Below are 12,522 nucleotides of genomic sequence, written 5' to 3'. Positions count from 1 at the left end.
TATGGTCTGTAAGCTGTTTATGAAGCTAACCCATACAGTGATCTTTATCTCCAACTACAAAGGTGCACAAATTTTTTAGACTATTCCTTTATCTCCATGCAATTTTTCAATTCTTTTCTCTCTTTCTCTCTCTCTCTCTGGGTGAAATTAGGACATTTTTTTATTGCTTAATTTTCTCTTGAGTACACACAATTCCCACTTTACGAGTTTTCTCTCTACGAATTCCCAGGTTTATGAGTTATTTTTTTCAAGTATCAAGTATCAACAAAATTTAAAATATGAACATTAATTGCAATAAATAAATGCTAAACATTCAAAAATATGGCATTTAAAACCATGTATGTAGCTATGCAATAAAGTACTACTGTGACTACGGCAAAGATCATACAAAATGAAACAGAAGCAGTTGTCTTAACTAATTGCAGTTCGAAATTTCTACAACTGACAGACACTGACCTTCTTTAAGCACAGCTCACAAATGAAGATCTCCTTGAAATGACAAAATGTGAAGAAGCTGAGAAAAAAGAAGATATAATAGCGAAATTCCTGTTCATTCATAAAGCTTTTCATCACAGAAAAAGCAATTAAGATTTTTGAGTCACAAGATTCAAATTTTAATTCACTAGAAAAGTTGCTACCGATTTAAAAAATATTTATGCATGCTATCCTGAAATTTATATAGAAAAGCGAAGACTGTCTTGGAAACAAACGACTCTTGAAGCTTTTCTTTTCACTCCTTGTGCTTCCAACAAACCAATGAGTGCTGAGCCAATAATGAGTGATGAACCATCAGCAAGTGACAAACCTTCAATGAGTGTGCATTTAGTGATGAAGAATAAACATTCTTTAACATTTGTATGACATAAATAGTTTCTTTATTATTATGATTTGCTTGATTTTAAAGGCTATGTTTTCATTTTTTCGGACAGATAAATCATTGTTTAAGCATAAGCTACTATTTTGTTGACCTTTTATTTAACATTATTATAGTAGATTTCATTGTTGAGAACGTAACCCCTGTTTTTAACATTATGACTATGGGATATAAATTCCCGCTTTATAAGCTCGCACTAGGAACGAATTAACTCGCAAAGGCAGGAACTACCTATACCTTTGCAAGTGGAAATACAAAGCAGAAAATCAAGAAGAGTAGAGAATCAAAAGTTCTAGGCCTGAATTTGCTAAAAATATCTGAACATTGAATAAGAAAAATTTATTTTATTTGTAATTAGACTGTCTAGATTTTTTTACAGTAGGTGGAATTTTTAGAGCACATGTACAAAAGTTTTAATTTTATCTGTTGTTGATAGTAAGTAATTTGTTTTTTGAAAAAAAATTGTAGAAATAAATGTTGAAACAAACAGTGAAAAAGCCGTGTTAAGTGGTAGGATATTTGAATAGCAAAAGCACTTCAAAGATGGATGCAATATCATTGACAATGAGGCAAGATGTGAGATTTCATGATTTAATGAATTCATGTCAACAAATGATGTCTGAAGGTAAAGTTATGTTAAAATAATATTTTGACTGTAGTTCACAATGAATTTATGCCATGCTGTTAAAAAGACTATGTATTTAGAAATCATTAAGCACTTGAGTGATGCAATTAGAAGGAAGAGCCCACTGATCTGTGAGAAAGGAAAAATTGGAAATTACTCCATGACATTGCTCCTATTCTCATGTAACAAATAAATTTCTTGAATGATAGCCATTGGTTTGTCAATTCAGATAGCAGTTTTTCAAGTATTGAAATACTGATATTCCATTAGGGATAAAAATAAATTCATTTGTCAGTGAGTGTTGGTCAATTATTAATTATTTACCTGCACCTGTGCAAGGAATTTTGGCCCAAAGAATTTCAGCACTGTGCAGCAGTTTTTTGTAAGAACACGATGCCAGTGCTTTCTGTAACATAATTTCTCTTGCCATCATGGTGGCTTGAACAATCTCAGTTGCTATTTACTATATTTTGGGAGCAGTTCTATGCATGTTGTTGGTAAGCCAGAATTAACAGCATGAGTAGCATATTCCATCCATTTAAATTTCTGCATATACTTGTTCTGAAAGCTGGACCATGACAGAAGCCCGGATTGAATGATATTTTCTTAATGCTAATTGCACACTGTTATTGACTTTATTTTAGTGAGCTGCTAATATCAGTATTGGGTGATCTTATAAGCATAAGTAGTATTATTATTGCTATTGCATTTGCTTTATAGCAGTGTGCTACTGTCTGTTGTGATCTTTTAGAAACTTAAAATATATTTCCTATTTCACAGATATTACTACTTGGATTGTACTGCTAATTTGGTGTGTACCCCCCAAAAGTTAACCAATGCATTTAAAGCACCATTTTTCCCTTTTCAGGAAATATGGTGCTTTAAATGCACTGGTTAACTTTTAGGACAAATTATAATTACAAATAATCATTTAATTTATGAATTTTTTTTTTTTTTTTTTTATTAATGCAGTTATTGAAATAAAGGTAAATTATAAATTTTTATCTAGCATATGTCATCTCAGCAAGCTCACAGGCTTGAAATGACTGTGTTGAATAGTTCAGTTTCTGAGTTGGGGGCTAATCTTCAGCAGTCACAAGAAGAAGCTAATATTTTACATGCAGACCTGGCTGCTGCTAGAGCATTATCTGTTCAACTTGATACTACAAGAAATGAACTGCAGAGACAGTTAATAACTGCAGAAGCAGCAAAGAGTAAGGTTAGAAATAAATATATATTTATATAAATTTCATTTTTCATTGCTATTTATTACTGTTAATAAGAGATAAATTAACAATTAAACACATCCATACCCTGGGGTGGTGCCCCCAAAACCTCTCTCAGACTTCTTGATTCCATTCAGAAGAGGGCAGTTAGGTTAATTAATGATTCATCTCTAACAGAGTCTCTCCACTCGCTTTCTCATAGACGCACTGTTTCTGCTGCATGCCTCTTCTACAGATACTTCCATGGGCACTGTTCTTCCGAATTGGCTTCTATAATTCCCGCTCTCTCTTTCAAAACAGTCCGAACACGTGCTGCCACCAGCCAACATCCATTTACTGTCCAACTTCAAACCCACAGAACCAACTTTTCATCTTCCTCATTTATTCATTCAACTGCCGTTTTCTGGAACAACCTTCCTTCATACGTATTTCCTGAAAATTACAATCTACAGAAGTTCAAGTCCAATATCAACAAATATCTTCTTTCATCTTCTCAACCTCCAACCCAAGCACGGTACTAAGTACTATAGGTTATAATACCTCTCGTGTTTGGGGTTCTCATAAAAAAAAAAAAAAAAAAAATACCCAAAAATCTGGTGAAAAATAACAGAAATTTTGCTTAAATATTTAGTATAAGTTTTGTAAACACTTAAATGTTGACATTACTGTGTAAGGGACTTTCAATAGAGAATGGGAACAAAATTATATATGAAAAGCGATGCAGATAACAAGACCTGACTGGTTCTTATATGAGGGAATTCATATCTCTCATATGAGAGCCAGTTGTTCTTATAAGCTATTGGGCAGTAATATTAGAGCAGTAATCACATAACTTACAATTCCAACAATGACGTATTCTGTATAGAATGGTTGCTGAAAGCGTTGACTGCCGTCATATCAGCTAGTACAAACTGCAGTTATTTGTATACAAGTAACTGTACAGTTTGGCCAGTACACAATAAAGTCTCAGGGATATTTTCTATGATGGTATTTTTTGAGGACAAGTAGAGATATTTGAATAAATTCTTGTTAACCTAGCTCCTGACTATAGTCAGTTCACAATAAATATACCCATTCATTGCATACTTTTCGCAAAATGAAAAGGTCTTGATACAAAAGTCTTAAAACTGTGAAAGATTTTAATTCATCATCATCATTAGCATCTGCAGCTGTCTTGATTAGGATCAAATTAAAAGCATTAAATTCCACATTTCAAATAATGCAGTTACAAATGTTTATTTCAACTGTAGTAGTAATATGCATTTTGAACTTGGAGGCCTCTTTCAGTAATTCTCTACTTTTTATGCTCTTCTTCATCCACTTATTGTAGGTATTCACAAAGTCAATACAAATTAGACGAAGTGAAATATATGTTCATAGAGAAAATTTGGTCTGTATGCTTTATACAGTAGATTCCAGTTGTTTGGGCCACCAGTTAATTGGGGCAGCCGTTTATTTGGAACAAATCTTAAAGAACAGAACCCAATCGAGAAAATAGCCAGGGTTTACTCTTCACTTAATTGGGACAACATGCCTTTTAATCTGGGCAGGAGACTGCGGCACTCGAGATTACCCTACGATTGTTTCCGACCATACCGTGTGGTTTGGTCGGATTTCTGGAGATCACAACCATAAAACAAAAAAAAAAAAAAAAACAATTAGCAGTCCCCTGTTTATTGGGCTTTTCTGTCAGTGCTTCAATCATATAAAAAATTTATTTTCAGAATCTGCTCTTCATTCCTATTTTTTAAGCTTTGTAACTTGTTACTCCGTTCTCACTTGTGCGTATCGTGTTACTTGCAATTTGTGTGTGCCGTGTTCTTTGTTATTGATTGCTTATCTTTTTTACTGTTTTAAATTTTAACCCCCACCCACAAATGTCAGTGAACAGAAATGTCAACTAGTTAGTATGTACATATTACAGTACATATTAATTAAGCTATGCACATAAGCGTAAATTAATTTTATTTTGCAAACCTGTGGAAAATATTCTTTCTATTTTCACGTATCATTTAATTTTTTAACTGGTAATGTAAGAAAGTGTAAAATTGTACTTAATGCAGTATATCTTTACTTTTATAGCCTGTGGATAATATTCTTCCTATTTTCGCTAATTAGAATCACTGTTTAATAGAATTAAACTTCAATTCACAAACATGATCACAATGACCGGCACTTACTACACATTGTATAGGGCGCCTCCGTAGCCAGGTGGGAAGGAGCAGCAGTGCATAGCACACGCTTCTTGATTAGACCGGGGTTCGAGCCCGTCACCACCAAATACGGAACATGCGGAAAGGTCAGGGAATGACCACCGCACCGGAGCAATATGGCCTTAGTTGCTAATGCTCCTAAAAACCAAATAACAACAACAACAACATTGTATAGTGATCAGTCTTTTACTATGGTGAGTCCATTGTAATGTGATTTGGACTTACAGAAAATCAGTCGTAAAGCTGTATTTTTAACTATTTACGTGAAACTTCGCATAATTGGGGCAGCCGCTTAATCTGGCCAAAATGCACTAGTCCCGATGTGTCCCAAATAACCAGAATCGACTGTATTTCTTTTCCAGCTGCATTTTACTGATATTCATACCTTGTTGTCTTAGACATAATAACTTTTATTTTTTCTCTGAGTTAGTAATGACAAACATTATTAAACACCAAGAGAGCAGTTTATTAAACCCCCCCCATGAGGAATTGAATGTACTAGTTCTGATAATACATTTAAATTTTCTGACTTCCTTCCAGTCTACACTGATGGTTCAAAGTCAGAAATGGCTATGGGATCTGCAGCTGTCTTCCCATACACTATAATATCTGAGCATATCTCTCTCTCTCTCTCTCTCTCTCTCTCTCTCTCTCTCTCTCTCTCTCTCTCTCCCCCCCCCTGAATGCAGCATATTCACTGCAGAGCTGCATGCAGTTAGCATTAGTAGAGGCATCAGGGGCTCAGTCTGGTGAGTATGGGCTTGGCACACCCAGGGGCCTGAGCTGGAAAATCATCATTCTTCTCTTTCTTGGTGACTCCCTTCTACTTCTCTCTCTCTCTCTCTCTCAGGGTAATTCAGGAATTTTTTTGGCTTGTGCAGCATAAGCCTCAGGCTTCCTTGCACCATACAGTTAATAATAATAATATGATGATGATGATGCATGAAAGCAAGCTTATACAGCATCAGAAAAAAAAAAAACCTTTCCATTCACTCCAAAATTTTGTCTAGTTCTGCCTTGGATTTATTTTAGCTGTCAATTTCCACAACTGCAGCAGCCTTGGATCATATACAAACCAGACACCACCAAAAGTGTATTATATATACCGACTCTCTCAGTTCATTGCAGGCCTCATCAATGATAAGGTTCAATGATCCAGTTCCCAGATACAGCAGAAGCTACACTTCCTTTCTCAATCTTAATTTGACATTCATTTCTGCTGGATCCCTAGCAATATTGGTGGAATCTTAGGAAATGATTTGGCAGACACTGCAGCCAAATCCTTTTTAACTCTTGCCTGCTAGTCCTGTATACAGACTACAGTCAATTAATACATAAGAAACTGGTTTCTCAGTGGAAACACTCATGGCATGGGCAGGCTGCAAACAAGTTATATGAGCCTGTAATTGAGCATTGGCAAGCTAGTCTGCACAGGAACTGTAAAAAGAAAGGTGTTCTATCTCAACACCACATAGGACATTGGCACTTGATGCATTGCTATCTGCTGAGGGGCAGATGATCGTCCTATGTGTAGAAGTTGTAGCACTGTTTTAACACACCGGCATATTTTAATTGAATGTACATATTTTAATAATGATCATCTCTTGTATTTTACCCATCTGTCTGAGCCCTATACATTCAGACAGATTTTATCGGACAATGATGATTTGTCAGATATCTTTAAGTTTCTACACCATATTAATTTATATAATTTTATCTAGAATGCCTTATAACTGTTTTATTTCATATATTCTTTTATAATAATATTTTAATTAATTATACTATTTTATTCTTGTATTTTATACCTTTTTGATTTGGTAGCTTCAGATGCCTGAAGCTACCAAATCAAAATATAGCTTCAGATGCCAATGCACCATAAAATGCTTATACAAACAAACAAACAAACATTTAAATTATGGAGGCCAACCACTGGCACTTATTTGTGGGATAGTATTCACATGTATACTGGCACATTCTTTAGCCTGATATACAGGCAGACAGTAGTCATTTAAAGTACATTTCTAATGGTTAAATGAGTGTGATCCAACTTATTAAAGCAATGATTAAGAGTGCAATACAGGGGCATCTCTAATACACCACAATTTTGCATATGGAAAATTTTTGAATTAAGAAAATAAATTTTTTGCTTATAGTTTGGAATGGCTATGTAGGCCCTAAGCAATTTACAAGAGAGGTAATACAAGAGCAGCATTATATTTAATAATAATTATTATTTATTATTATTATTATTATTATTATTAGCTATATGGTGCAAGGAAGCCTGAGGCTTATGCTGCACCAGCCAAAAAAAATTCCCAAGTTACCTTAAGAGAGAGAGAGAGAGAGAGAGAGAGAGAAGTAGAAGGAAATCACCAAGAAAGAGAAGAATGATGATATCCAGCTCAGGACTCTGGGTGTGCCAAGCCCATACTCACCAGATGTGAGCCCCTAATTGCATATTCTAGATTAAGATGATCAAGATTCTAGATGGTATCAAGTCTGTTTGCTGACAGTTACATTCTCTAAAGTATGCATGCCTCACATATTTGACTTGCTGACAATACACTTGCTAGACATACCTTTTGAAGAAAATTCACTTGACAGGCAAGTATAATTTGCTGCTACTACATTTGCCTGTCATCAGTGTTTCCTCAATTGTTAGTTTTACTTGTCATTTGCTTCTTTGTGTTGATTAATTTTGTTCTTTGTGCTGGGAAATTCAAATTTATTTTTATAGATATACCACTATCCCAGATAATTAAAACAAGGTGCACTTAATAATAATTATACTGTCTTTTTGCCCATTGTGCTCTCGAGTATTTGGTGTAGTAGTACTTGTAGTATTTGGTGGCATTTTTTGTTTATTCCTCATGCTTTCCCATTGTTTGTTTATTGATGTGCAGTTTTTGTTGTTCCCATTTCCATTGTAGATGAAGTTTGTAGTTTCATTTTCATTGTTTACCCAATAGCTGTTTTCTGGTCTTGTGTACGTTGATACTGAATGGGATTAATAAGAAAGAAAAATTAAATTAATAATGAATTATATACTTGCATAAATTTATATAGTACTTAAATACTCTACATTACATTAAATACTTATCTGATTCTACTAGAAGCTGTTGATTTCGAAAAGCACAGTGGAACTCCAGTTACTGATATTTCAATTATCTGAAAAAATTTTTCACCTTTATTTTTTCCATAATTTCTCCAAATAATACATAGTTAATTTAAACAAACATGTTATTTAATAAAGTTATCATTCTTTTGTAGGGTAATTAGCTAATTCATCCCCCTTCCCAGGGTTGCTGTGTTCCTATATCTTGTCTTCTGTTGCCACTCATACACAGTGTATCTTATCATGATACACTGTGTATGAGTGGATGAATCAGATTAGACAACTTAACATAGATGGGTTAACTATTTATGATCATGCTCAGATAGCTGATAAACTGAATGAGTATTGTGCAGCTTCATTCACACATGAGGAGTTATTCAATGAGAGAAATGCCAGAAGTTCATCAAACTCTAACAGGGAGCTAAGTGATTTTGTAATAACTGAGAGCAGATTGGAGGAAAAATTGTTGAAGTTAAACATAAGGAAGGCACCTGGAGTGGGCGGCATCTATCCAGTTATATTAAAGGAGGAAGCAAAGGAAGTAAGCAAACCCTTAGCCATAATTATGAGAGCTTCCTTGGACTCAGGGGAAGTCCCCATGGACTGGAGGTGTGCAAATGTATCACCAATTCACAAAGAGAGGTTCAAAAGGTGACTCAAAGGGAAAATAATGGAGTCACTGGTAAAGAAGCATTGCAGGATCATATAGACAAAACTGCATAGTAATAGTTAAGACACAGCATGGGTTTGTTAAAGGGAAGCCTTTTCTAACCAATTTGATTGGATACTGTGATGTGGTCACAAAGAAACTGAATGTCAAAAATAATTTTGATATCATATACTTAGATTTCAGGAAAGCTTTTGATACTGTTGCTGCAAATGGAAGACTGCTGTACAAATTGGAGAGGTATGGCATTAAGGGTAAGTTGCTAAAATGGATAAAGGGATATGGTTGAATGGGAGATGACAGAGTGGTAATCAATGGACACTGCTCTTCGTGGACAAATGTTATTAGTGGATTTCCTCAAAGTTCGGAGCTGGGCCCATTGTTGTTTTGTGTATTCATCAATGATATTGATGAAGATATATCAGGATTAATGTCCAAGTTTTCAGATGATACAAAAGTTGGCAGGTTTGTTAATGGCAGTACTCTAATTGGATCTAGATATGTTGGGCAAATGGGCTGAGAAGTGGCAACTGAAATTTAACATTGACAAATGCAAAGTACTGCATATGGGTACCAATAACCGAAGAGAAATGTACCAATTGTGTGGTACTACACTCAGGGAGGTGGAGAATGAAAAATACCTGGGAGTAAGGCACCTCCGTAGCCAGGTGGGAAGGAGCAGCAGTGCATAGCACACGCTTCTTGATTAGACCAGTGTTCGAGCCCGCCACCACCAAATACGGAGGATGCGGAAAGGTCAGGGAATGACTACCGCATATCCCCGGAGCAATATGGCCTTAGGTGCTAATGCTCCTAAAAACCAAATAACAACAACAACAACCTGGGGGTAATTGTACAGTCAGATAAAGTTCTCTGAGCAGCGCAGGTGGGCTGCCTGAGCAGCTCATGGAGTTTTGTCAATGAAGTTTGCTAGCAGGGACAGGGAGGTGATTATTCCCTTGTACAAGGCAATTGTCAGGCCACACCTGGAGTACTGCGTACAGGTCTGGAGACCTCATTTTAGGAAGGTTGTAGAGTTGTTAGCACGAGTACAAAGAAGGGCAGCAAAATTGATGAGAGGAACAAAGGGGTGCTCTTACCAAGAAAGGCTTAAGTTCTGCAAATTGCAGCATCTGGAGAATAGGCACATGCGAGGTGATCTGATTGAAGTGTATAAGTCCTTGAATTGGTTGAGCAGGCTCAATGCTGATGGAATACTTCCACTTGCTGAGATTAAGAACCTCAGAGGGCATAGATTCAAATTGAGGAAAGACAGTTGTTGAATGTGCTGAAGTTTGCCTTTAGTCAGCGGGTAGATGATTGCTGGAACAGACTTCCATCTGTTGTTGTGGAAGTTGATAGCTTAAATAAATTTAAGGCTGAACTAGAGAAACATTTGGGGTTACCAGATGGGTGAAATGGGAAGGGATTTTTTTTTTGGCTGATGCTGCATAAGCTTGCTTTCTTGCATTGTATGCATCTACTAATGCTAATCTGACCCATTTCAATGGGACAGACGTGGAAGTTGATAGCCTAAATAAGTTTAAGCCTCAGCTGGACAGGTATTTCGAACGAACAGAGGGGTGAAGTGGAAGTGGTTATTTTTTATTTATTTATTTATTTATTTTTTTTTTTTTTGGCTGATGCTGCATAAGCTTGCTTTCTTGCATCAAATGCCTCTACTAATGCTAATGCTAATGAACCTGAAGGAAGTCTTTTCAAAGGGGTGAGTCATTTGTCATCAGGTGATGGTACAAGCTTTTAGCCATACATATACAATTGAAAAACAACACACACACACACACACACATGCACCCACACACCTCTCCACTCACTCACTCTTCATTGCTTATTCTAGGGATTTTTGAACCTTTAAATTAAATTACTATGTATGCCTATATTTCCACTTAGAAAATAATGCAATGCACCATTTTCACATTTGTGAAAGTAAACAGTCTGTTATTTATAAAAAGAATAGAAATGAAACTAAATAAAAACCCATGTGCAACTAGAAAGAGGAAATTGTGATGGATTAGACGCAGCAAATACTATCTGGTATTTGAAATTATTGTTGAAAACTACAAGAATAATTTCCCTAACACGATCTGAGCAATTGCTGACATCAGATTTGAAACAGTAATTCGACCAAGGAAATAAAGAAAAGAAATCTCACAGATCATCCCGTTTTGCATTCTTGTAACGCCAAACAACATGAGATTGAGAATGGCCATGAGAGAAAGGCTCCATTGGAAAAGAAACCATCACCGAGCTGTGATCTGAGGTACCTACTGGACCCCCTCACCTTGACCGTGTATTTAGTAGGGTTGTTTGCGAGAAAAAGATGAAGCATATTGGCTGTATCCTTAGGATTATCTGATATTCTGGTAGGTAAATTAACAGGGATAGCTCATTGGTAGGCACTGCAGAACTGCAGCACCCCCAGCTTTTAAATCTAAATATATAGTTAACAGAGTTATGTGAAATTTTGTGGAGAACAGTGCAATGCATTGAATATTTTTATCCTGCATATAGTCTACTCATCCTCTATTTCTGATAATCATTTCAATAATAAACGTATAAAAACACAAAATCGTTTAAATGTAGGTGGAACTGTGCGCTACAAAGTTCCACATTTTGGCACCAGTGGTTGAGTCAAGTTGGTAGGTTGTCAATACTCATTTTTTAGAGGTGATAAAATGAGGCAAAGGAACTATAGACCAAACAGTGCCGATTTGCACAGTGCATCAAATTTGAATGAAAAAGTTATTAATCTATTTTCAACAAATAAAAACCGAAGAAGAGATTTTATTTTTAAATAAAATTTCGAGATTACCCAAGTCTGTTAATGGTAAGTGTCCAGTTAATGTTTTGTAGTATTTTTAGCTTGCTTATTATTATTACCATCTCTGTCTACATGTCTTATAACCAAGGCAATTTAATGTAATTTTAAGAAGCAGCACCCCCATCCATCAGAGTCATGAACCACCACTGTAAAAGAACAATCTGTGCAGTGTCATTAGTAATTGGAAAAGCCTCAGCATCTTGACCAGTTCGGTCCATGTGACTAGAAAACGGAAGCCAGCTGGAGTTGTGAACATTAAAATCATCAAGGAATATTACCTCACTGTTAGGAAAGTTGGACTGGGGGAAAGTCAAGTTTCTAAGAGAGGAAGTCAGAGTTCCAAGTGATTAGTGGAGTTGGACGAATGATAGAGAGAACAGATGAATTTGAAAGAATGCGGTTGAGAGATTTTATGCCAAAAAAGATCGAAAGGAGGAGATTCCCAATTATTAAGTCTCTGACAAAGAATATCAGAGTGAACATATGCACAAGTACCATTTTTGAATTGAAAGAATCATACAGTGAATAATTTGAACAACTGAGATGGGCGGTCGTTGAATCAATTGATAATTGGGACTGTCAGAAAGAGTATGTAGGGTTTGGAAGACTAAGTGGAAATGAACATGGCTGAGATTAGAATTGAGACCATGTATATTTGTGAAATGAATGGGGAAGTGTTTGGGAGGTTTAGTTCTTTTCGCAGATAAATTTGCTCTATTAGTTTGACAATTAATGGTGAGTTCAGTAGAAAGAAAAAGTGGGAGAGGGAGGACATGCTGTATGAAGTAATGAAATTTTTGGATACGGCATACACATGGTAAGAATATACCCAGTTTTTTGACATAACATGGCCTCGATAATGTCTCCCACATACATGTTACTCGACTGCCTCCAGTCACTATCAGGCAGAGTTGAGGCAGAAAGAATATACACTAGCTGATATAGTAGTAGTGGCATGTG

General features: G+C 35.9%; 1 protein-coding gene across 1 annotated transcript in view; it reads left to right on the top strand.

The window, feature by feature from the left end:
• The window catches only part of LOC150088059 (centrosomal protein of 135 kDa-like), a 507,662-nt gene that overhangs the window by 436,833 nt on the left and 58,307 nt on the right, over positions 1–12,522 (top strand). The window contains exon 22 of the mRNA XM_090369998.1: positions 2,509–2,718. Coding sequence (XP_090226124.1) covers positions 2,509–2,718 — 210 coding nt within the window. The remainder of the gene's footprint in view (positions 1–2,508; positions 2,719–12,522) is intronic.

This window comes from Mastigoproctus giganteus, chromosome 3, assembly GCF_048544385.1.
Source record: "Mastigoproctus giganteus isolate SK-2022 chromosome 3, ASM4854438v1, whole genome shotgun sequence".
NCBI classification, from domain to species: domain Eukaryota; kingdom Metazoa; phylum Arthropoda; class Arachnida; order Uropygi; family Thelyphonidae; genus Mastigoproctus; species Mastigoproctus giganteus.
The sequence above is the reverse complement of the archived record's forward strand: the minus strand, read 5'-3'. Positions and strand labels throughout refer to the sequence as shown.